This window comes from Curcuma longa, chromosome 3, assembly GCF_044706935.1.
Source record: "Curcuma longa cultivar G26 ecotype Majalengka, Jawa Barat chromosome 3, ITB_CL_G26_1.1, whole genome shotgun sequence".
In the NCBI taxonomy this organism is placed as follows: Eukaryota; Viridiplantae; Streptophyta; class Magnoliopsida; order Zingiberales; family Zingiberaceae; genus Curcuma; species Curcuma longa.
The window spans coordinates 2,824,310-2,848,685 of record NC_133863.1 but is presented as its reverse complement, the minus strand read 5'-3'; the positions used below and the strand labels follow the sequence as shown (position 1 = coordinate 2,848,685).

The 24,376-nt window shown below is 37.7% G+C and overlaps 4 protein-coding genes across 5 annotated transcripts; 1 reads left to right on the top strand and 3 right to left on the bottom strand.

Moving 5' to 3' along the window:
* Positions 1-601: 601 nt before the first annotated feature.
* Positions 602-8,304, bottom strand: LOC141824824 (uncharacterized). Its single transcript, XM_074712157.1, has 4 exons — positions 8,105-8,304; positions 2,421-2,514; positions 2,244-2,348; positions 602-1,089 (listed from the first exon to the last, which is right to left on the bottom strand). The coding sequence occupies exons 1-4, from the start codon at positions 8,251-8,253 to the stop codon at positions 820-822; spliced, it is 618 nt and encodes a 205-aa protein (XP_074568258.1). The 5' UTR covers positions 8,254-8,304; the 3' UTR covers positions 602-819.
* A 1,727-nt stretch (positions 8,305-10,031) lies between these two features.
* On the top strand, positions 10,032-10,782 carry LOC141825504 (calmodulin-binding protein 25-like). The gene has a single exon (XM_074712887.1). It carries the CDS (start codon positions 10,060-10,062, stop codon positions 10,582-10,584), a length of 525 nt encoding a protein of 174 aa, XP_074568988.1. The 5' UTR covers positions 10,032-10,059; the 3' UTR covers positions 10,585-10,782.
* A 2,042-nt stretch (positions 10,783-12,824) lies between these two features.
* On the bottom strand, positions 12,825-14,129 carry LOC141825469 (serine/threonine-protein kinase-like protein At5g23170). Its single transcript, XM_074712854.1, has one exon. It carries the CDS (start codon positions 13,982-13,984, stop codon positions 12,884-12,886), a length of 1,101 nt encoding a protein of 366 aa, XP_074568955.1. The 5' UTR covers positions 13,985-14,129; the 3' UTR covers positions 12,825-12,883.
* A 4,518-nt stretch (positions 14,130-18,647) lies between these two features.
* LOC141824594 (uncharacterized) lies at positions 18,648-23,144 on the bottom strand. 2 transcript variants are annotated; one of them, XM_074711906.1, is made up of 8 exons: positions 22,062-23,136; positions 21,846-21,978; positions 21,283-21,498; positions 20,232-20,387; positions 19,898-20,150; positions 19,326-19,723; positions 19,127-19,243; positions 18,648-19,038 (listed from the first exon to the last, which is right to left on the bottom strand). In XM_074711906.1, exons 1-8 carry the CDS (start codon positions 23,063-23,065, stop codon positions 18,679-18,681), a joined length of 2,637 nt encoding a protein of 878 aa, XP_074568007.1. In that variant the 5' UTR covers positions 23,066-23,136; the 3' UTR covers positions 18,648-18,678. The 2 variants fall into 2 exon arrangements, with proteins under 2 accessions (XP_074568007.1, XP_074568008.1); XM_074711907.1 differs by having other exon boundaries at positions 18,912-19,038; positions 19,127-19,257; positions 22,062-23,144.
* Positions 23,145-24,376: the final 1,232 nt, after the last annotated feature.

Below are 24,376 nucleotides of genomic sequence, written 5' to 3'. Positions count from 1 at the left end.
AGAAGAAGAAAAAGGAAAAAGAGACTCGAAGAAGAAGGCCAAAGAGACCGCCACAAACAAGATTTAACTCTAATTAGCTTCAACAAAATCCTGACCAAGCTCCTTCTGAATATTTACTAACGTAAATGATGGAGAAGACGTATATTTCTTGCTATCCATACTCTTAAATTGAAGCGATTCTTTCCACACAAGTAAATAAAGCCGTAACATAAGGGAAAAGGGAAAATAATGATAGATGATATCTCTAAGTTTCAGCTTGTTCAGGATAGTCATCTTACCAATTAAGTTGTAGTACATCCTCATAGGGGAGACGACCAAAAAATCATCCCGAATAACACAAGAGATAAGAGATCCAAAGTTGATGCGAAGGCCAAAAGATAGTTTAGATGCAACAAGATCTGCTCAGAAAAGGGTAAAATGCAGAATAAGAGAGACATTCAGACTCATTGCTGGAATCAACACGTCCTCCTCAATATTCTTCAACAATGTATTCAATGGGGAAAACAAATCCAAATTCCAACAAACTAAGGGAATGAAGCAGCGGAAGATCGAATTGACGGATTTAGGAAGCACCAAAAAGGGAGTATCAGATCTCCAGTGTCCGGCACATACAAAAAAAAATATCAAGAAAAAAAAAATGAATTTATATTTTTTCCATCAACAACTTCACATTATCATCAGAAGTGACCATTTTCTGACATGAACATTATTTGTATCTGTTGCTATTTTTGGATGAGAAATCAGCTCTAAAAGATTATTAAAGGCAACTGAAATTTTGTTCTACCGAACGACTAGTCATCTCTGCACTGAGGTCAGTAGCTATTCTGACTCAAGTGCCTCAATCTCGTAGCGGACCTCCTCCAAGTGTTCATTAATGGTTGTCACTGTATCCTGCACACCGCAGATGGCCTCCTTGAGTGCACCGTCATACGTGGCATCAGCTTCTGCATCTTCAGTTCCAGCAGCTTCAGTGATCTCCTGGAGATGAACACATTCGTGTTGGGTTGAACTCTGGTACCTGCAATTCTCATGACTCACCAGCCGTTCAGATGGTCGACCTGCCTTCTTTAGTATCTGTATCCTTGCAGTCTGGCAACAAAGTGAAGAGGCATCAGGAAAGCAAAAAACTAGTAGAATATCAGTAAGAAAACTGAACTGCCGCTGAAACATCTTATTGCCTTTCAACAAATTGTAAATTTGTAGTCAGGAAAAAGGAAAAAGGAAAATGAAGAATCGGCATTGTTGCAAATAAGTTAGTTTACTTTTTGCAAGCAACAGTAAATGGGATTTTGTGGATTAAGTTAAACAAAATTACTTAAAGAGGCATCTGGTTAACTAATTCCTTTGAGTTTGCCAAGTTTACAGAAATTCAAATTTTCAATCAATCTAACTATGCTTCTGAGCAAGCCATGCTAAACTCTTGTACTGAAATGGGATCAAGAAATGTCAGCAGGATAAACTCTAATCAAAGCTTACAGATTACAAGTTTAAAATCAACATTTAAAGCTTTAGAGGTAAGATTCATTCCCCTTAACTAAAATTTTGAATATTAAAAGCTACTAGATGGAATTGCTAATCATTATGATCTATAAATCCATATTATACTAATCCAGAATTGCTATTCGGGTTATGCTTCAAAAAACAGGGCCGAGTCTAGAAAAAACTCCTTAAATACTTCATCACTCAAACCATAGTAAAGCTGTCTTCTATCAGCTGATTGCTGTGGTGTACTGGCTTTAACATCATTCTGAAAATGTGATATCTCCACTTCATCAAACCTTTCTTGAAAGACACCCTGGGAGGGTACCTCCATCAAACATATTTATATCCATGTAACTTGAGAGGTTATCGTGTCAAAAGACCCAAGTCATGTAACATGTGAAAAAATCACAATATTAAGAGAATGCCATAGCAGAAATAGCCAGTAGTTTTACAAATTTCAGGCTCATGTCTTGTCAACTGGGTTCCCTCATATACGGGAAAGTCTTTCTTCAACTTCCCATCCTGTTGTGTGCAATAATCATAAAACAACTTTCCCACTTATTCTCAGCTCAGCAGTTAACAATAATTCCTGAAAAGTATTCCAGGCAAGTTGGATAGTCTACAATAAGTGATAGGTAGCTAGAGAAAACAAAATGTATAAAGGTAAGGTGAAGGAGGTATGACATGTTTGACTGCGATCATGTAAAAAAATTGGAATAACGAATATACAGCTAAAGGAACATGTGGCAAACACAGCATACAAAATGCAGTTTCTGTTTTTCCTGAGCCTGGACAGCTTTCAGAAGAGCAGCAAGATCCTCACGGCTTAGATCTGGCATCTTAAGTAATGATTCCATTTCAAGAACCTGAAGAAAAAAAAAATCAACCTTGGTATTTTAGAAACAAATTTGATGATCAACCACAGAACATTTTTATACTTGTTTTGAGCAATCATTGAACTCCACTGTTATCTCCTTGCAGAGCTGCTGGAAGGCCAACTCTCCTCCATTGCTCAGATAATCCATAAAACCACTGGATGAAAATTCAAATCAATCTTTGACAAGAATAGTGAAAGATCTTCTACAAGTCAAAAAGCAAACAATCCAACAGTGATATTGGGATAAATTTCTAGCATCGAGAATGCTTTTTGTATGCCAATGAAAATGGCATATGAAAAGGCAAACAATCCAACAATACAATGTTGAAGCCTGTTTTTCTTTTCTCAGTGGATTACCTGCTATTGATCAATGATTGGATTGTGTAAGATTGATTAGACTCCTCCTGTCATTCTATGGGATGTCTACAGCAGCTGGTTAATTTGTGAGGCTCATTAGCCAGTTAGGAGAACCAGTATTTCTACCTCTTATATTTGCCTGAGATTAAAAATGCAATGCAAAGGCAAAGCACCCATTTGCATTCTGGAATGCATAAAGCAGGTATGTTTACAAAATTTACTTTGAGATTTTAGCGACAAGCAAGGATTTCTCCTCCCCTCATCAGACTGTTCACCTTCTGCAAAATATCACGTCTACTCCTGCCAATAAAATGCCAGCATTTTATGTACTAGAATGGGGAGAAAGGTTTTCTTTAATGTTAACTCTGCGCTCAACTCAACAAGGAATGCCACAGGTAATGCGGGTTGCTGAGGACAATGATCACTACAGAAATGCCTACAATGGGAACTCTAAATCTAACCAGCAGACTGAATCAACACTACTAGTTTGGTGTAAAAGGTTCTCTCTGATAGCCTCTGCGCTCAGCATTGCCGAGGGAGGTCACAGGTAATGTTGAGGACAAGGAATAGAATCACTACAGAAATGCCTATGATGGGAACTCTAAATCTAACAAGCTGAATGAGGAATACACAACTTTCTAACCTTTTCATACTTCTATTCCTAGGCAAGGCATGCTCAATGAAGACACTCTGCAGACTTCCTGTTTGGTGATCGCATATGTAACTGAAGAGATTTGGATGATTCTGTAAGCATTATCTCAGGCTTTGACCGGGCAAATGAGCTAGATTTTTCTTAACTGGTTCATGTGGGGGCTGAACAGGTTGTTTTCTTAACTGGTTTCCAAAAAGTGGGAAACTATGCTTCAAAAAAATTATTCAAAATAAAGAGAAAACCTCTTTTACTCCAACTGCTCATCTCACATAGGTCAATCAACCAAAGGGTCTAGCACGTAAACCTTTTGGGTTTTGTGACCTCCCTCTTCTCACACTTGTTCAACTTACCAACTCAGAAGGACAAATTTGATGAAGTTTTCACTTCTGGCATGGATACAATTGCAAATCGTAAGTCTGAACCTGATAGTCTCCCTTGGTCGGATGATGCTATTATTCAAGTTATCTTGTATGCAAGATGTGGATCCTGCTTCAACCGATAATGTTGTGGCAGACCATAAGAATCCAACTTCTAGTTATTCACTCCTGGTATGGGATATCACCGTTGCTCCTATGACTACTCATCCAGAATGATATTACTAACATATCATGGAAAATACGTGGTGTTTGTTGGATCTCAAAACAGCTGGGCCATTAGCAAATCTTGCTTTAAACCACAAATGTCATTTCATTTTACTTCAAGGAAACAAAACACAAAAAGAGAGGATATTTAATGTTAGATGTCATGCAGAAAGGGTATCTACAATTGGCTTCTTGAATCTGAAGGCCTCTGTAGAGGATTGGCTATTGGATTCAATTCAACAATTTGGATATGCTCTAATAGTGAACATGAAAAAAAAAACCCACTGTTTTTTTAAAGAAGCTTCGTCCAATAGAATTCTTGCTCCCTAAATGTGAAAACAAATGGTTTGGGTTTTTTCCATAGTTTGTTACAATGCTAGCAATAAAAAAAAACAATCCGATACACGAAGCTCTCATCAATATAGGGTTCCGGAGAAAAACCAGACTACCTATCTATTGTACGCAACCTTGCTTTGCATTGCAAGAGATTATTTCCGCAACTCAAACCCATAACCACAAGGTCACACAACAACAACGTTACTGCTACACTAAAGCTCCCATTCAAAAGTCAAATTCAAAGGCAACCAAGGTTGTTAATTCAGGAATCTCATAAACAATCTCAAGAGTTGCAATATACAGCTTCAAATGGGATTGAAGTAGGACGAGAGTGATCGATAACAAACTCAATGATTTAGAGGCGTTTGGTGTCATTAAATCCTCAATGGACATCAAACTCCATGAGTTACAAACTCCAAAAGCTCAAGTTGATGGTAGACTGTGCATGAAAGCTGCACACTGGCAACAGAGCCAAAACTAGGTGAAGGTGTGTGGTGTGTGGTGTGTGGTGTGTGGTGTGTGGTGTGTGGTGTGTGGTGTGTGGTGTGTGAGTGATGAATACATGAGCTGCTTCTGTAGAAGCTAGCTTTTTGGTAGGAAGAGAAAAGTAGAAATTGTAAGCTTGAAAATTGATAAAGATTTGAAAACCAATTTTGGGAAAATCTTTGAAACCCTCACAACCTACTTCAAAGAGATACTAGATTGTTCAGAATTGTGAACTAACCACCAATAACAGGAGGCTTATTCTGAAACTGACCTTGTAGCCCCTTTTACTGAAATGGAGATTGAAAATGCAGCTGAAGAACTAGGGAAGCTTCAATCCAATGGGCTTAATGAATTCAACAGTGGATTTTTGTTGGAACAAGGAAAGTCATCAAAGCTGATATTGAATGCAAGGTTTCCCACCACGCTGGACACATTGGATGGAGAGCCTCATCAATATGGGAGATATTGCAGTGTTGGTAAATGACAGCCACGAAAATGGTTCAAAAACAAAAGCAGTCTATGGAAAAGTGATCCTTTATCACCCACGTCGTTCATCCCCCTCACAGCACTCATCCACAGAATCCTGCAAATAGGCAATTTAACTGGCACGAGGCATAGATTTCTACCCTATGTTGGATTTCAATTGTTGGGTCGTACAATATGTTGTTCACAATATACATTTTGCCAAACTGAGTAAAAGATGCATTTTGAGAATACTGCTGGAGGAACATGGGATGTTTAGCAATCTCAAGACCTCTGTTATACATAGGGAGGAATGTAAGAGAAGGAAGGTTCTTTGGCTAGCAGATTCAATTGCTCATCTTGTGAACTTTGTATTCCATGCCTAGGCTTCCAACTTGACTAACGAAGACTATGGAAGGAGTAACTGGTTTCCTATTGAGAACTTCAATTAGTAGTGTTCTTAACCACCACCTTTCTGCCTACAAATAAGTGTTTTTCTGCTGCCTAGTGAGTAATTCACAACATTGATCAAATCCGAGCTAGCTTCCTCTGACACTGGTGAAGGAACTTTATCCCAAAATACCTTATCAATGGAGCTCAGTTACTAGAACCATACAGGCAGGTGGCCTAAGCATTGTCAATATGAAATTATAAAAACAGGCCTTGGTTTGCACTAGATGCTGACACTACACCACCTCTAATGGAGATCTGCCTGAATTTCACTGATATGCAAAATCATTCATTGTCAGAAGCTGCCCCAAATTCAAAATGGTCCTATATCTGGAAGAACCTGCTGCCCTGCTCTCAGTAAGAGAATTTTATTTCTTTAATATAAGATACAAAGTTGTCAATGCAAGGAACACTAGTCACTAAAAGAATGCTGGATTAGAAGGAGATGAGATGCTTACAAAATGAATAATACTCTCCTAAAATATGCAGTGGACAGCATGTCCTTATGAAAGAACAATGAATTACACTTGCCTACAAAATGGTCCTGCTTGCATGTTTACAACTTTACAGGTTTGACCTGGAGCTAAGATTGTAAGGCGTCTTCCTTAGGGATATCAAGCTTTGATAACTGTTTGACTAACATCGTGCAGAATGATAAAATACAGGGTCTCATTCATTAAAGGTGGAGCAGTAATGGGATTTTCACAGTTGAAAGTATGTTTTGGTTGAATCAAATATCATTTTCCTCTTTCATCGAGCTTTGTTTTGTTACAAACAAAGTTAGGATCCTCTCTTGACTCATTATGCACAAAAGTATCAGTACTAAGGAAAGGTTAAATCACAGGTAAAAACATCTCTGATGCTTCATATGTCTTCTGTCATAACAACTTGAAATCTGTCATATACCTACTCAAGTCAGGTCAAACAGCACTTATCGGATGGAATGCTATCAGCACTCTTCATAACATTATCATTTCAGAATATTTTGAAATATTTTTCAAGGAGAAAGTCAATGTAACATCAAAGGCACAAAGGAATTGTATTCAAAACTCTATGCCAAGGGTGGATCCAGTTTTCGGGAGAAAGAAATAAGATTAGTTTTGAAGCCCAGGGTACTACAGCCACAGTGCTTGATACATGGTTGAGTGCTTTATTTCATGGAAACTTCATGTTCCTATGAATAGAAGAGAAAAACAAACCCAATTATAAAGCAACTCTTCCTCTTTCTAATGATGCATTATTATTGAATCTGTTGCATTAGTCCCTTCTTCTTTCATATTGCTCATTTTTTACTTTTCTTGTATCTCCTTAAACGTGGTTAGATCTGCTATATCATATGGAGTTGAATGTTGAGTTATGTCTCAAGAACATGAGCAGAAGATGAGAATTACAGAGATGAGAATGTTAAAATGGATGTGCAGATATACAAGAACAAACAAAAAAAGAAATAAGAACATTAAAAATAGAGTTGCATCAATTGAAGGAAAACTCTAGGAGATACGTTTAAAATGATACGGACATTTACTTAGATGACCAATAACTACTCCAATTAGGCGATGTGAAACTATAACAAATATGCATATCTAATGAGGAAGACCAAAAAAGACCTGATTAAAAATAATAAAATAAAATAAAAATTATTTAAATATAAATGATGATATAGTAAGAAATAGAGTCCAATGGTGTAAAAGGATCTATATAATCAACCCCATCTAGCGGGATAAAATTTGATTGTTGTTGTCGTATCTCCTTGAACACCAGACTCATTTGCTGAGTAAGCTTTTTTCCTTTCAGATGCATTCAACCACTACGGCAAATGAAACCTGTGGTGAGCTTGCACACCGTTTTATCCTTCTAAAAAAAAGAGTTCGATCTGAACAATATACTGCCATTTCTAATACAACACTCGCCTACTGTCCTTTCTTCATGTTAAGGCATGCAATGGAACGTGTGAGTAAAGTCATTAAAGAGGAACATAGACGTTAAGTTCAAAACGAAGAAAATGAACAATAATACATCACTTGATAGCATGAGAAACTTGATCTTACAAATCCTTGCCAAGCACAACCAAGTCACACCACCATAGTATCTGTATTCGAATACACAACTCTAGGCGCAAGCAAGAGCTAATTGGATATTGAACAAGCAAAAAAAAAAAAAACAGGTAGTTTTTTGTACGGTCAGGCAAAAGCAACGACGGTTCATCTATAAGTTGAAATCCATTTTAACCAAACAATAGCGACTATTCAAACTCAAACTCAGTATTTAAGCCGCAAAACAATGCACGTCTATACCTACTTCGTGCTTCATTCAGTGAGTCAAATATCAATTTCATACTCCATAAGACCAATACCGTATACCATCCGAAAAAGTATAATTCTAGAGAAATTTTGAACCCTTAAGCGTCGGTTAGTGTGGTACCTTCGAAGCTTGGCATAAGCTTCGGCTCTCCTCTGTTGGATGCCGAGGAAACTCCGGAGTAGGTCGACGATCCTGGCCGAGCGCGCTCTTCGTTCGTCAAGCTCCATGGATTCGATCCCTTCGATTAAATCCCCCTCACAAGTTTCCATCGTCCGCCCTATTGTCGCCCTTCTCAACCTTGCTCGTTCGCCCTCTCCTCCCGTCGCTCGTGTTCTTGAATCTTAGACACCGGATGGTTCGTCGCATAAATAGTTCGGGCCGGATTAGAGGTGTCAACACGGGCCACAGCCCGTAATTTTTAATAATTTTAAAAATTTTTAAGACAAACAAAATAAATTTAATACTTTTTATTTAAATTATTTTAGCGATATAAAATGTAATATGTATAATTTTATATAGGAAATTTTAAAATATTGCTTGTGCATTATATTAGATTTGTGGGAGTTAAGAAAATTATGTATTAGGCATATAATATATGCTCGGCCACAGATGCTTTACTATAGATGGATGGCTCAAACCAAATCAACTAAGTTGGATCAAATCATCAAATCACTTTTTGAAACTTTGATTGTATTATTATCGAATTTTTAATTTAAAATATAAAAATATATTAATCCATAAATATACACATCTAACTCGCTAAAATGTGTAATCTATTTCAAAACTAAAATAATATGTAATCATACTTACATTACTACATTAGAATAGCTATACTTAATCAATCTATATGAATAATATCAATTATATATACCAATCAAATAAGACTCGAACATCAGGACAAAAATATAATCTTACATAGCTTTTATTTTATGCTAAAATTTTAGGATAGAAATAAGCTATTTAGTTATGAATCACACATACTTAATAAATATGTAATTCAAGTTAGAAATTTTCTTTTTGCTCGATTCTGTCGTAAGATTTCTTTTACTTCTTATGTATTCATTAGTTGAATACTATTGATATATATATATATATAAAAAGCACAAAGCTAGATCTTGAGATCTTAATGCATTAGGAGTTAACTATTATTTCTTTTAAACCAATTGCAGATCCATTTAATTAGGTCTAAATTTGCAAGGGGTTTTTAACACTGTTTCTGCCGAAGGAATCTAAGAATGATTCAGATAATATTACACAATACAATTTTTCAATAATAATCACTACTGTTCCACCCACCCTTTCGCTGGACTTCATAAGGCAGCTATGTAGTCACAGCATCATGCACCAGACAAAATTCCCTCCGAAATTATTATCGATGAACAGTACCATCTGACACATTCGCTTCAAAGTCAACAAACCCACTGCCTTCATCTGTCATCAGACACTTGGATGGAGATGCCCACACGTAGTAGCAGCAAATCCAGCAGATCATTGAAGAGAGCCTGCTAATTAATTGCTGCAGCAATCTGCGTGCTACAAGTGGATCAGCGGCGTCGACTATAATAATTGCAGTTGCTGTTTTGCATATGACAACTGGAGGCCTTCAGGTTCCTTATCCTCTCCCTCTCTCGCTCTCTCTCTCTCTCCTGCTGGGACAGAGCAGCCCATGGACGAAAAGGCAAGCAACTCTTCAGATTTGATCTCCTGCAATTAATTTCACGGATCAGTATCAATCGATGTTATTCAAAGAGTTTATCGAAACCAAAATGGCAGTAGGGATTTAGAGAAAGTCAATGGCAGAAATATTCGCAGGTTATTAAATAATAGGAATGCTTCGAGCTTCGAGCTCCTCGCGTTAATTCTTTGCCACCGACGACGACGAAATTTGACGGTCAACGTCAATTTGGCTCCCCGAATCATACCAAATATACATAATAAAAAGGGAATATTAATTAATCTGAAAATTAAACCAACCGCTCTGACCCGACCAACGCGCTGTCTCCTCCTCCTTTGCCACCACCGCTACGGCTTATTAAAATCCTCCCGTCCTCGCCTTTAGAAGGCAACGCTTGATCATGGAGGAAATGGCGTGGATCTCCCAAGCCTTTGCCCCCGATCATAACGAGGCCCTCGCCCGCAACCTGCAGATTTCCCTCTCCGACAACTTCCCCTCCGTCGTCGATGAGTACTCCTCCTCCTCCTTCGTCGACGCTCTCCGCCGGCGGAACCCCCTTGCGCCCGCCGCCTCGGAGAGGATCTCCAAGAAGTCCAAGCGGAAGCCGCGCGGTGGCGCGGGCACGCGCTCGCCGATCACGTACATCAGCGCCGACCCGGCCAACTTCCGGGAGATGGTGCAGCAGCTCACCGGACTGATGGATCTCGAACCGCCATCGGGCTCGCGGTCGCCAGCTCCGACGAGCTGGCCTGAGCCAGCACAGCCGGTGCTGCCACAGATATTACTGCCGACACTCGACACGTCGGCCTTGTTTCTTAACCAGTTTGCTGGCGGCGCATTAGGACCGGCGCAGGCTTCGTCCCACCTGGACGACCTGCTGTCGCCGATATATCCGACGTCGCTCGAGTCGTGGGGCGTTATGTAACAGATAACAGCTGTGCCAAATGAAAAAATCACAGCTGCCTGGTTAGGTTGTTTAATTTGAAGCGTCCGATGTGGATCGGGAGGTGGAGATCGCTCCTCTCTTTATCCCGTTATATTCTGTTGTTACAGTTGTGTAACAATTCTGTCTGATTGACTCTTTTGATGATTGGTACACTAATGAATTCACTATATATATATATGTATAACATATATCTCAATTTAATTTTGTTGACTTGTCCTAAATAACATAAAGGGGAAATCTTTTAAATTATATAAAAGCCATGATATATAACTTTTATCGATTAAAATTTGTTTACGAGAGTTTAAGGATAATTGATAGCGTAGTTTTAAGCAAGTTAAAAGTGAGAAAAGTTGAAGGGGAGGCTACGTTGATAGTTTCTTCTCTCTTCGTTCAATTTGATGCAAACTTCTTATTTATATATAGTTGATTTTCAACTAACTATAAGTCTATAACAGTTGCAGGAGATAGGAATAGGATGGCGCTGACACTAGCCTCATTTTCAGTATTCATACTTATTACGTCATTCAAGTATTGATGCAATTTTCATTAGATTTTTCTAAAAAATATTTTAAACTCAACATATTATATATATATATATATATATAAAACACATTTTAATAGTATCGATACAAATTTAAATACCTTTTAAATTAAATACTTTTTAATAGTATCATTATATAAATTTAAATTTTTTATTTCCAACCATAGAAGTAACGCATGATTAAGCTAGCTATGTACGTTAACGGTTCATGTTAAGATTAGGCACGACATGAGCCAAATTGACTTGTTTAAATTCTATGTTGGATAGGCATATGACGTCAAATTGGTTATGTTATATACACCTTATGACATCATACCTTGTCAATCACTCAATAGGAGTATGACCTAGTTGACTTCATGATGCTATACTCCAATTGACTTGTGCCCATGGCAATTTAAGCTCATAGTTTAAAATTTTTTTTTTAAAAAAAATTATAAAATAGCTCGAGCACCATGATTCAGCATCTCGGACTCGCAAGACTACTTGGGGTCATGCCTGAATTCTCAACATGTAGAAGAAGTAGAACATCCTTTTGAGATCTACACAACACGTATAGTTGTACCTGATCTAAGCATCAAGCTTCCTTAGGATGATGAGCCGAAATTCTCCAAAAAGTTATTAGTTATATTGATCAAAATCTCAACCTGTCATGCTACATCATGGTAGGACTTATGGTCTTAGGCACCTCCTACGAATTCGAAGCAAGATGAGACGGTGATACAGGTACGATTTAGATAGAATTTGACCATTACTGATTAGAGCGACTCGCTGTATGTGTTAACGAATATAATCTTCCTAGGTCATATTAAAATGGATAAAGCCAACGGTGGTACTACCTTTTGTCCTCGCATCTTTCCCTCTCTCTAGCATTTTGCCTCTCTCAAGCTTCCACTACCCAAAACTAATTTAAGAATCTCAGGGATTTTATCAGACACGCATTATCTACGTGTCTACCCGCCATACCATCGAAAAAAGCTTCAATATTAATTAGTGCAACAAGAAGAAGAGAAGTAAGGGCAGAGCCACGTTCATGTCTATCTCGACTGTAGCTCGGGGGCTCAATGGCGTTAGAAAGAAGAAAAAAAATTTGATTTACTATCAGAGAAAAAAGAAAATAAAAATATTAGCTCGGATGACGACATCAACAATGACGTTCATGGCCTATAGCTTGGAATCAACTTGGATAGATCGTCCGGGCTGACTCTGCCATTGAAGAGAAAAGATTGTTAATGTATATATCAATCATTATACAAATTTAAACACCTTGTATATCTTAGTATCATTATACAAATTTAAAATTTTGATCTATAACCAAAAGATCTAACGATAAAAGCAACACTTAATAATTAATATTCTATGCATGTTAACGAGTTAGTTAGGCACGACATGAGTTAGAAACTTAGAACTACCTATTTAACATCTATGTTGGATTGAGCATATATAATATGACATAAAATTGACGATGCTACGCACAACTTATAATGTCAGATCTAGCCACTCAATATGAACAATCTAGATGATTTCTACCTCACAATGTCATTGACTTGTGCTCACGACAATATAGTTCAAGGAATTATTTATTAACAAATAATAAAAATGATAAAAGATAAAAAAAAATATTAATTAAAATTATGATATTTATATAATTATAATATTATTTAATTTAAACCAAAGTGCTTCCTCTTCCATCAAAACAAACGTACTAGGCCTTCGGCCGAAACTACATACATGGCCTGCCTACTCATGGCCATTCCGAGATCCACGCTCATAGTCGTCGTCCCTACTATCGTGGTCCCCACCATCAACCAAGCGATCTCCACACACGATCCTTGCAGTTGTAGCTGCGCCCACCCTCTTCTCTGCGCACCTCCTCCACGCCCGCACGCATCCCTGCATTCTCTCCGACACCTTACTCCTCACACACCCCCACGCCGCCCACACGGGCCACACCGCCAGCCCTTCCACCACCGCTTCCAAATCCCCCACCACCTCCCGCATCGCCGGCCTCCGCTCCGCCTTCTCCGACACACATTTCACCGCCACCCTCAGCATCCTACCAACCGCCCTCCTCATGTACTCCGGCAGCGCTACTCTCTCGTCGCAAATCCCGCCACTCCGATTAGCTGTCACCATCCCCAGAACCCACGCGACTATGGATGAAGGATCCCGCTCCACGTCCATCACCTTCCTCGAGCTGAGGAGCTCCAGCAGCACCACCCCGAAGCTGAACACGTCGTTCTCGGGGCCCAGCTTACCGGGCTCCGTGTAACAGGGGTCCATGTACCCGATGGTGCCCGCTGGCAGTGGCGTCTCCGAGAGCTCGTCGTCATTGTCAGGCCTCGCCGCGAGTCCGAAGTCGCAGAGCTTGGCGTTCCACTTCCCGTCGAGCAGCACGTTGGCCGACTTGACGTCGCGGTGGATGACCGACGCCGGCGAGGCCTCGTGAAGGTAGAGGATGGCGCGAGCGATTTGTAGGGCGATGGCGCCGCGTAGGCGCCACTCTGGCGGAGTCGGAGAGGAGTGGATGAGGGCGTGGAGGGAGCCATTGGGCAGGAACTCCATCACGAGGAGCCTGCTCGCAGGAGCTCGAGTGAAGCCCACGAATTTGACGATGGAGATTGGGGGGTCGCTAAGCGACGCGAGCACGTCGATCTCGTTGTTCAGCTTGGCGTGGTTTTGAAGGGATTGGATTCCTCCTGATGGCTTCTTCACTGCTACGATTCGGCCATCTCTGAGCGTGCCTCTGTAGACACTTCCATGGCTTCCTTTCCCGATCAACTGCGAGGGATCGAAGTTTTGGGTTGCGGCTTCAATTTCCTCGTAGCTTAACTCCTTCATTCTTCTTTAACTCTTCTTCCCTTCGTCGTCGACGACTGCTTTAACTCGGGGCACTGAAAGCTGGGAAGAATAATTAATGCAATGTAACAAAAAAAAGAAAAGCTGAAAGAATAAAGGTCAAAAAGCAAAAATAAAAAAAGATAAAGAAGGCAAAAGCAGAGGCATCGACCAATATTCTTATATCTCGTGATCAGTTTTATCATGCAGCATCTGTTCTTGGATTTTGCACTGACTAATTAACCGGCTCATGATCATTTACAGGCACTAAGATTAATGTCTTAATCATGTCTGTATCAAACTAATACACATATATAGCTAACTCAGCCTAACCTTGAATGCTGTGCTCCACTTGTGATGTTGAAACCATTAGATAAGAGGGAATGCGTTCAGTGACTTTTGTTTTGCAGGCCAACAACAACTGGAGTGGATAATTTTTGTGTTTTTTTTTCAAAAGTCGCTTTGTGATGATGGCGAACTTTGGTCCCGCAAAGGCCTGAGCGTGCTTATTGGGAAAACAACAACCGCGGTTGAAAAATTGGAATGGTTGCTTGATAAAGAATACTTAAGAATTTGTGTGCCACCGATCGCTATGTATGATGTATTTATGAATTATGAAGAGAGGACGTTGATTACGGAAAGAAAGCTAGGCAACATTCATTAGGTGTGCAGCGTCCAGTCACCAAATGAAAGTCGCCATCACTTGAATTGATGATTCAAATCTCAATTTTAGTTCATTCATTGGTTGGTTTAGCTGGTTTAGTCATCAATAAAGTATTATATTTAGCTTGGAAAAATAAGAAAGGTCAAATTTTAAAAAATAATTATAACATATTTTTATCTGATTATTTTCTTAGAAAGAAAGGAGAAAAGAAAATTTTAATTTATTTTTTTATTAAACATAAAAATAAATTATTATTTATAAAAAAAAATCATATTTAGATTTCAGAGTCCTTGTCCCAGTTTTCAATTCAAACACTCAAGCAATATATTTTATATTTTAGTTTTTTTTCCGGTGAGGTCCACAAATGCCTTCCCTCCCATTATATTTTATAAATATCTCCCTCTCATTTTATTTTATTTTTTTTAAATTTAAAGTATTTTTTATGACTTTTCTTTGTAGTTTTTCTTTCTATTTTTTTTAAATTAATTAAATATGCCTGATTGATTGACTGAGTTTGAGCCACATGTCGCTAGGTCCACAAATGTGAAATTAGTATGTACGTTTAATTTCCATAAGTTTATCATAAATAACTTTAAATTGATTAAGGGCGACAATTAATAGAATCGTCGAAAGACATCCAAAAGGACCAAAATGCCGCCACTTGTTTTCTTTTAATTTAATCTTTAAAGTAACAAAAATCATTTAACTCGATAGATAATGAACTAAAAGAGTAAGAATCATAGTCTCGAGCATGATGCGATGATAAAAAATATATTTTTTTATATAATAAAATTTTAAATTTTATATCTGATATTTTTAGATGTTTATAAAGTTTGAATTGTTAATGATGTTGGAGTATCATGTGAATAATCACTTATGATTTTTGAATTTATTTTATGATCAATTAATGAAATTGAATGTCCATTATCAAAATTTATTGGATCATATAAATAAAATATTTAAATTAATAAATAATAATAATAATAATAATAATAATAAAAGAGTGAGAATGGTGATGCCATAGATGGACAGAGCTTTAAATATTATATTGTACTTAAAAGCCATAATTCTAAAATCATAATTTCAATAAGATAAAATCTATTATTTTAATGGTCCTATACAGTTGATTACAATTATCTATAAAAAAAATAAATCAAAAAATTGCAATTGATCATGGAGAAAAAAATATTATTTCAATTTTATTAAAATTTAATCCTTATCTACTTTAATAATTTTATTTTATCATAATCAATTTAATTATATTTCGAAGTAAAAAAATTATTTAGAATATGATCGATTAGAGAGATGTTTTCCGCCTATTAAAATCTTGGTCCGAGGGATGAGAATGACAATTGCTATAAACCGCTGGGACCCATTATCCAGATTTGGTGTTGTGGTCTTCAGAGAAGAAATTAAAAATGAGAATAACAACATTTTGGCATTGTTAGAAGATTTGTCCGAGAGTAACCCTAGACATCGACTTCACCCACTGCCATCGAACAAGCATTTGGTATCGAATCGTTTGCTAGTCCTCTTTTTTCTCGGGATACTGGTCTGTGGATCCTTGTGGTGGTTCCCGCTCTTGGCGATGGGAGGAGGGAGGAGGGAGGAGGGAGGAGGGCAATGGTTTTGGCAAGGCTACAGACCGTCACTTCAGTAGTGGACGACATCGGGTTGCAGTTTAGCGCAGGGAACGAGCTGAAAACTGAAACAATGATGACGTTCCAATGGCTGCTGATGAATCTCGAGGAATGGGCATGAGCTGGTGATGATGTTCTGGATGAGTAGGATGCGGTAGCAATACGACTGAATGCAGTAATATTCTCAATCTTTGGTCGTTTATTTTATCTATGCTATTTGGCATGCACCTTTGATACAGAGTACTATTCTTTAGAACAACCTTGTTGGACAAACAACCTCCATTGTATGTTGTTGGATGTGGAGAGGACTATACATCTATGCATACCACCAAGAAGACTTTTCTCAGTTTGCTCAGATCCATATGAGAATAATGTCTCCCCTTGAGATGCTTCAGGATGCCATCTCCGTGGCTTAAATGATTAACTTGAAAATATAAATTTAAGCAGATCCTCTGGTGCCGGCCTTGTGGAATTCTCTATAAACCCTTAGTCAACTCCAAAAACGACGGAACTTGGCTTAGAAAGGAGTTTGGTGAGCGTGTCTGCCTGAAATATTCCTGAAATATAACACCTTAATTGATAACTTGTTTTTTTGAAATGGAAGTGAATATCAACATGCTTTGTCATCTTCTTTTTTTAATCTGATTGATCAAAAAGATGGGACTTTGGCTGTTGCTTTAGAATGCAATGACTTCTCTTTTGATCTTCTTTCACTAGATTGCTTAGTATATCCCTTCTTTTAAAACATTGAGTGACTTTCCCTCCTTAAAGTGAGTTAGGATTACATTGGGTGATTCCTTATTGTCTTCTTAGCTTCACTTCGTTTCCTTCCATCAAATAATCTCACCTTCTCTGTTCATGAGAATTTGATCCTACTAGCCATCCTGATCTTCCCTAAATTCTTACATTTCATCTTCAGAAACCTAATCTAAGATAAAATAAGGAACAATGCAAGAACTATCTGGAGATAACCTTACATCCCAATTGTCGCTCTTAATGAAGGATTTGTTTTTGTTTAGCTTACAAAAAAAGGGCCTTAGGAAGGATACCCTTTGGTTTTAATGGGGAAAAGGGACAACATCACTCAAGTGACTTGTCAATTTTTGTTAGTAACCAACTTTTTCTTGATAACATATGAAATAGAAGGGAACTTTCACTCTTAACTGATGAGAGTTAGTGTAGTCGGGCCATCGGGAGTGTTGCCCTATGCAATGAGCTCAAGGATACGCTATAGATGGAAGACTCGGTTGATTCATGAGCAATAAGATGACTTCAATAATGATTGCAAGATTTTGGGTGAAAAACAAGAATGGCATGATAACTGACTCCATGCATCTAGAAGCTTAGGTAGAGGATAATTATTTTTGTCCTGCTAATGCATTAGTAAGAGACAGGACTATTCAAAGAGGTTAATTGGATAGAGGGACTAAACCACTTAAGTTCTTAACCATGTGATTGCAGATAGGATTGTTTAGGTAACTTGTTAGAATAAAGACGTAGCATGCTCAAAAACTAGCATCAAACAATCAAATCTCTCTCAATGCAGCAAAATAACAATCCTGCATAATTTATTGTTTCTAGTAGTTCTAAGGTTTCTATCTGTTTACTACTTAATAGGAGACCATATGTAGTCATTTAAATTTATCTCCAACATGATAGTGGTAAAAGAAATTATATTCAACTCATGATCCTGAGTGTTGAAATGTTTTGTTTTGACCACTAATAGAAATTAGCATTGTACTGATATTGGTTATTTGTAGGTATGTTGCCCCTTGCCGACATAGTTTTAGCATTAGTGGATTAGTTGCATTGTGCATTGTCTCAAGTGAAATCAACTAATACTAGGTGTGGTATGAGGGAAGAGTTGAAGAGGGGGGGGGGGGGGGGGGGGGGGGGGGGGGGTTACAATGATAGAAAAGTTGAGGAATGGCAATGCAACGGAGGGAGATATGTAGGAAACATCAATGAAGGACACACTGTAAAGGACAATGGCTAGAGGGGAAGGACATAGCACAACGCTAGAGGTAGAGATGGGGAGAATTGGTTTAGGGTTGATCAATTTTTATTTTATAATTGTATTAAATAGTATAAAATTAATATTTTGGTTCATCGAATTTAATATAACTTATAAGTTGATTAAATTTAACTAATATAATTTATTACTTTTGAAATTTAATTTATTCTGTAAATTTACAATTTTAATATATCCATATTTATCTAATTAGTTGAATTTAAAGTTGGTATTGTACCAACATCATTGCACTATCTCTGTGAATAGATATCCTGACCTGGAATGATACATTGCTATCTAGATAATAGTCAGTTTACTATTGAGAGAATTAAAATAAATGATATTAATTGAACAAATGGATTGTACGGGACACAAATTACTCTTACAGTATTTTAAGAAGCCTTAGGTTATTTTGAAATTCTTCCCCAATATGAGAGCCACATTTTACAAACACAGCTGGGTAGCCAATGGGAGCATCCACCCAGGCTTCATACCCTTGTATATGCCCTGGATGATTGAAAGGCCTGGTGACGATCTTTCCACTCCAAATGTGTTGCCAGTAGCATCCATCTGCAGTAGGGAAATAAACCTTGACCTCCTTTTTGCCTTTGTCAAGTACAGGTGCTACCATTATCTCTGTCCCAACTAAAAACTGCTCATATGTCAAATTTTGTACATGCTTGTCATCTGGATAATGTAGGAACAAATGTCTGACAACAGGCAAGCCTCTCTGAGCTGCTTCCTGATAAATCTCATGAAGAGGATCGCATTAGATATAGATTGAAAGGAACTTTTCTCACATCATCTAACTATATGGGAAGAGTCCTTACCTTTACTAGTTGGATTCGGTAAAACTTCCAAGCTTTGTAGATTTTGGCACAACGAGCAAAATGAGATAATGTGTTGTTGTTGTCATAGAACTGACAATTTGAGGCTGGCCTGTTTCCCTGCACATTCTAACCTGCATCAGTATTGCTTGGACTTATTGGTGGAGTGAGTTTCCTTATAGCTTAAACTTGTGATGCTTACTTCATGTGTTCTGAATACTACACTGAATGCGTTTAGTTCCATCCAGCGAATGAGAAGTTCCTCACTTCTCTGATACCTGATAATAGGTATGTCTACTGCACAGTAGCCTCCTATATCACTATGATTGAAGGCAAAACCTGAAATTCCACTACTGAGCAAGCCTGTTATACTGCTTTTTATTCCATCATTGGCTTGCCAACTTACCATTTGATCACCTTCCCAAAATAGCATAGCCCATTTGGGACTACCTCTAAAACCTGCACGCATGAAAAAGACCAGGCTTTCTTCTGGGTCTCTCCCGTTAATATGATTGTCTGATTTCCACTCGTCCACAAATTCCTTATTGACCTTGGCCCAAAGTTCAGGATACCTGTTATGAGCTTGAATAGGGTCTTCATCTACGTGAAGAGTAGATGCAGTTGGTCAGTTGGCTTGTTGAAAGATTAAGTGAAATCAAAGTAATGATACATTAATCATATATAATGCATGTCCAACCATTTGGTAAGCTACTTGTAAGTTATTCTGCCATTGAACTATATGTAACTATTATGATAAATGAACATCATGAGTACCTGCATACAGGTAAGCATCTAAAGGCAATCCTTCACCAAAATCTGCCATCCAGCCCCTAATTCCAGTATCCACCATTTCATGAAGAATCTTCTTGAACCAAGTGCTTGCTTTTGGGTGGGTAAAGTCCAACATTCCGACATCAAAAGCTGTATTTGGTATCATGTATGTTCTGCCAGCTTTGTCTTTGACTAAAATATCTAATCTCTTTGCTTCTTCAAACAGGTCCTTGTATTTGTTTGGTTTTTCATCAGTCTGCAAGTTATCTCATTTTTCAGGGAACTAATACATGAATGTGTTACTCATTTGAGTAGACTGAGTAAGCATGTGATCTACCGGAACAAGGCAAGGATTGCAGTATGTCATCACTCTAATATCATTAGCACGAAGATCATCTATTAGCTCTCTCCATCCGGCATAATGACATTCATCAACTTCCCAATTCCACCAAAGTTGTGACCCAATTACAGTTTCCCTCTTGCCGACCCAATCCTGCAAGATGATCATCTAACTTTTAATCAATATCATGAAAAAAAAAAGAATCCTTGTCGTTTTAAGGCAACTTGTTTGTAATGTTTAATTACTAAAATTCATCTCCCATTAAAAGTTCCAGCTTCTCATTAGTGATTATTCTAATTTATCTTGTGTTAATCTTAATTTGAACATGTGCCCCTGAATATTCAAATCTAAAGCTAAAATCTTTATTAGTATTTCACTGTGTCAAATATGCAATAGTGGTTTAGTAAAGAGTTCATGTCGAATAGTATCAAATTTAATCTAGTAATCCTTTCTAAGCAAGATCTGTCTGTCTAAAATCCAAATTTCTCATATATATTTGAGTTGGTCAAATGATTCAACTTATTTATGGATTGTGATTAGTACAAATACAAACTATACAGCTTGAATATAATTAAGCAAATACATATATAATCAACTTCACTATTCAGGTGAATTGTGATAAATCATCTCACTTCCTAAAGATCTTGACCGAGTTCACTAATTTTATTATCCATTAGAGTATGTGTTAATTTAGGAGGAATTATTCCTCAATGAATAACCCTACGTAGCCCCCACAATCTTATCATTGATATTATGAAACATACAAGGATACCCGTTTGAGATGTATATTTACACACAGGTTAAGATAAACTTCCCTACCTCTGTTGTTAAATTTATGGTTCTATTACTTACAACTTCTCATCTCCAAAAGAATCCTCTTTGTTTGTTGTTTGTTTATATATGGCTGTGCGCATTTCCAACCTAGATGATGATGTCTTGATTGAACTCATTGATAGTGTAACCTCATTGAGTCTGAACTTTTAAAGTTGTCTTGATATGTACTTCTTTTAAGAATAAAGTGAGCATACTTTATTAGCAGTTCAATCACCTGCAACCAAAATGCTGAAATTGGAACATCATATTCTTGTAATTGATCCCATACTGTGTGGACAGCTTCCGTGCCTCCCTGCATACCAACAACAGCTCCAGAAATAATCCAGTTTGGAAGTACGGGGGGTCTTCCTATCGTCTCTGTGTAACGCTCAATGAGCTCAACAGGTGAATTTCCATTCAGTATTCTTCCCTGAGCACAATTTCCATGTATCTGTAATAAAAATAAGAATTGATTGTTACTGCTCAGAAAGCCAAATTGTCACGATTGTAATCATGAACAAAGGATTACTCATTTAGGACAGAAGATATGAAGTTTATTTATGGATCAGATATATTGATTACTTGCAAGAAACAAAGAATTTAACTCACTCACTTCTCATGCGGTTTGACTTTATTCCCTTAAACAAGTTTCCTTTCTTTGCAAAGATAAGGAGAAGCTTGCTAATAAATAAGATTTATCATTGGAAAAAAAAAAACTCAACTCTAACATAGATAATGGTTTTGTGAGCATGCTACCAGAACATTAAAAGTGTCATGGATGTTTTCAGGTTCAACTACCTCAATCTGTATCCTGTCAACCTTTGTGAGATCAAAAACCGAGTAATTGTACCCTTCAAGGTAAAGGGATTTCATTCTTGAGGTAATGTAGAATGGAGAAGGGGCATAAGTTGTACTCCAGTCACCTCCTGATCTGACAATGTAAAATGTAGAACTTATAATTCTGTGATTCCATTTCATTACAATACTGTAACAAATTATGGCTGGTAGTAGTACCTGTAACTAATCAAATTGGCAGCAAAGGTGATAGGTTGATCTCCTCGTCCAATACCTTGTTCCTGCACCAGTATTGGCACCCTCTTTCCTTTGAACTCAACATGGGAAAACTGCTCACCAAAACCATAAAACCTCTCATCTTTATCGCTTGCATATGTGATAAAAACTTTGTTGAACTCGGTAACAATTCCCTTCTTTCCCTCTTGTTCATCATGCGATGAGAGTGCAACAAAACCCTTATTACTTGACATGCAGGTGAACCACTGGCGCCTCATCCGAATTAATTTCCAGCTGGAGATCTTTATACTCATTTTGTATAAGATACCAGGACTGCATTTCTGATCGTATTCACCAAACTTCAGATGAAACCCAATTTGATTCTTACTTTTTTGCTCAAGCAGAAACCAATACCTTGCAACAAGTGAAGATTTCCTGGAACAACCAAATCTCAATCTTTTCTTCCCTGAGTTCTTCTTAGCAGTTGAGTTAGTCTTTTGATTGAAGACCCTTCCCGTGATCATCAGAATAGGGAATTTTGATTCCTCTACCAACTCACGAATGTCTTCATTGCTTGAATTTGGAAACCCAGATGTGAGAGAAATATCACTAGGCTTCTGTTGAATGTCTGTCTCATGAATAACTCTTATTTCTTCTATTGTCTGGTGCTTGCAGATGAAATAAGCATCACCATCATGGATAACAAAGGAACCTCTGCTTTCCTCCGCATGACTTTGAACTGCTGCTGCTGAAATAAACGCCTCTCCAGGGATTGTTGACCATACGCTTCGGCTCGGCTGAGTTCGGTGTGAGATTGAAAGATGACCACCAGTTCTTGTGCTCCAAGAAAGCTGGAAATCCTGCCCAATACAAAAACTCTGGTCTTGCAATAGGTTGTCCGGATCGAAGGAAAGCATTCCACGGATGAAAGGCAGGCACTTGGGGGTGGAAGGGAAGGGGTTGTTGATGCGCCTGTGATGCTTCTGGGAGACCCTTAACCCTGCCATGGTCGACCGATTGGGAGGTGATGACACCAATCCCTATTGGTCGAAAAGATGCAGAGATTCAACTGCATATTTTTCAATACTATTAACAGCAGCTGGTTCTGGGAACCCTGGTGGAGCCCACTAGAAAATTACGTGACAAATACGTTGCACCGTGTACACATGCCCTCGATCGGCAAATTCTAAGCTTCTTGCCTACGATAACTTGTGAGGAAACGCAAGACTTGGTTTTTCGTATTGAGATAATAACTATCAGCTCTTTTCATATTGTTAGATCTGTTTATTACAAACTTGGTTTTTGTGGATTCAAGTGCTCAAGTTTCCCATGAAGGCCAATTTTCATGGTTGAGTATGCTAATAATCACATGGATGTCATGAGAATCTAATCTTGGCATGGGCTCTGAGTCTGACTAGATTCGATCATGGCTTGAAATAATGGTTCAAAATCGATGATTTGATAATTTCTTGACACATCGATCCTTAACCTTAATCGTCCAACATAATTATGATTTATGGTTTGGAAATATTAGTTTATGGTTTGATTCACGATTTTTTGTTCCTTTGAGATTAAGATGATGAACTTTCATTATAATTATAGAATTGAAGTTGAAAGTGATTGAAATTTTAAAATCGAAAATGAGAATAAAGAAGACGATGAGAAAATGAATTGAATTTGTTATTTATAAAATTTACAGAATAACAGATATATTAATGTTAATCATCATGAGAATAACAAATAAAGATGTTGACACAAGATGCATGTTTTCAAAGTGTAGCTTCAAGGTTTAACTCAAAGAGGTACCCATCCTAGACATAGAACCTATTAGCTAATAAATTCTCAGCGAACTAACCATTAATTACTTAAATCTGAAAGGTTATAGTACTTATCTTCTCACCGCAAATATGTTACTTCTTGGCGTAGACATCCACTGAGCAAGAAATAAGAGGGAACATATTCCCATCTTAATCAGCTACCATCAACGAGATTTGTCATCAAAACAAAACTTTCATACCTATCACTGTTAATTAAGGCCTGTCCAATTGAAGTTGGTTAGCATAATATTCTGAAACTCTACTGCTTAGAAGCTTCTTAAGCTTGCAACTAGTGGAATTTGGATTGACACTTGAATGAAAGGACTTATAGGCAAGAAGCTTATAAAGCAGCTAGAAAATAATGTTTCCCAGAGAAAGAATCAGATATTAGCGTGATGCATTAAGCAACTGCTATATATCGATGTCTTGGGAAATATATATCATTATTTTTATGTGATCATTTTGTTCTATGACACTCTTTGCGGCAAAAATCACTTTTCA

Excerpts from the sequence above, each read along its gene's own strand:
- LOC141824824 (XM_074712157.1), bottom strand. The coding sequence starts at position 8,253 with ATGGAAACTTGTGAGGGGGATTTAATCGAAGGGATCGAATCCATGGAG. Across the intron at positions 2,515-8,104 it reads GCTTATGCCAAGCTTCGAAG|TGGTTTTATGGATTATCTGA; the intron begins GTACCACACTAA and ends ATTTTCATCCAG. Across the intron at positions 2,349-2,420 it reads TCAATGATTGCTCAAAACAA|GTTCTTGAAATGGAATCATT; the intron begins GTATAAAAATGT and ends TTTTTTCTTCAG.
- LOC141825504 (XM_074712887.1), top strand. The coding sequence starts at position 10,060 with ATGGAGGAAATGGCGTGGATCTCCCAAGCCTTTGCCCCCGATCATAAC.
- LOC141825469 (XM_074712854.1), bottom strand. The coding sequence starts at position 13,984 with ATGAAGGAGTTAAGCTACGAGGAAATTGAAGCCGCAACCCAAAACTTC.
- LOC141824594 (XM_074711906.1), bottom strand. The coding sequence starts at position 23,065 with ATGGCAGGGTTAAGGGTCTCCCAGAAGCATCACAGGCGCATCAACAAC. Across the intron at positions 21,499-21,845 it reads TTGACAGGATACAGATTGAG|ATACATGGAAATTGTGCTCA; the intron begins GTAGTTGAACCT and ends TTTTTATTACAG. Across the intron at positions 20,151-20,231 it reads GCAATCCTTGCCTTGTTCCG|ACTGATGAAAAACCAAACAA; the intron begins GTAGATCACATG and ends GATAACTTGCAG.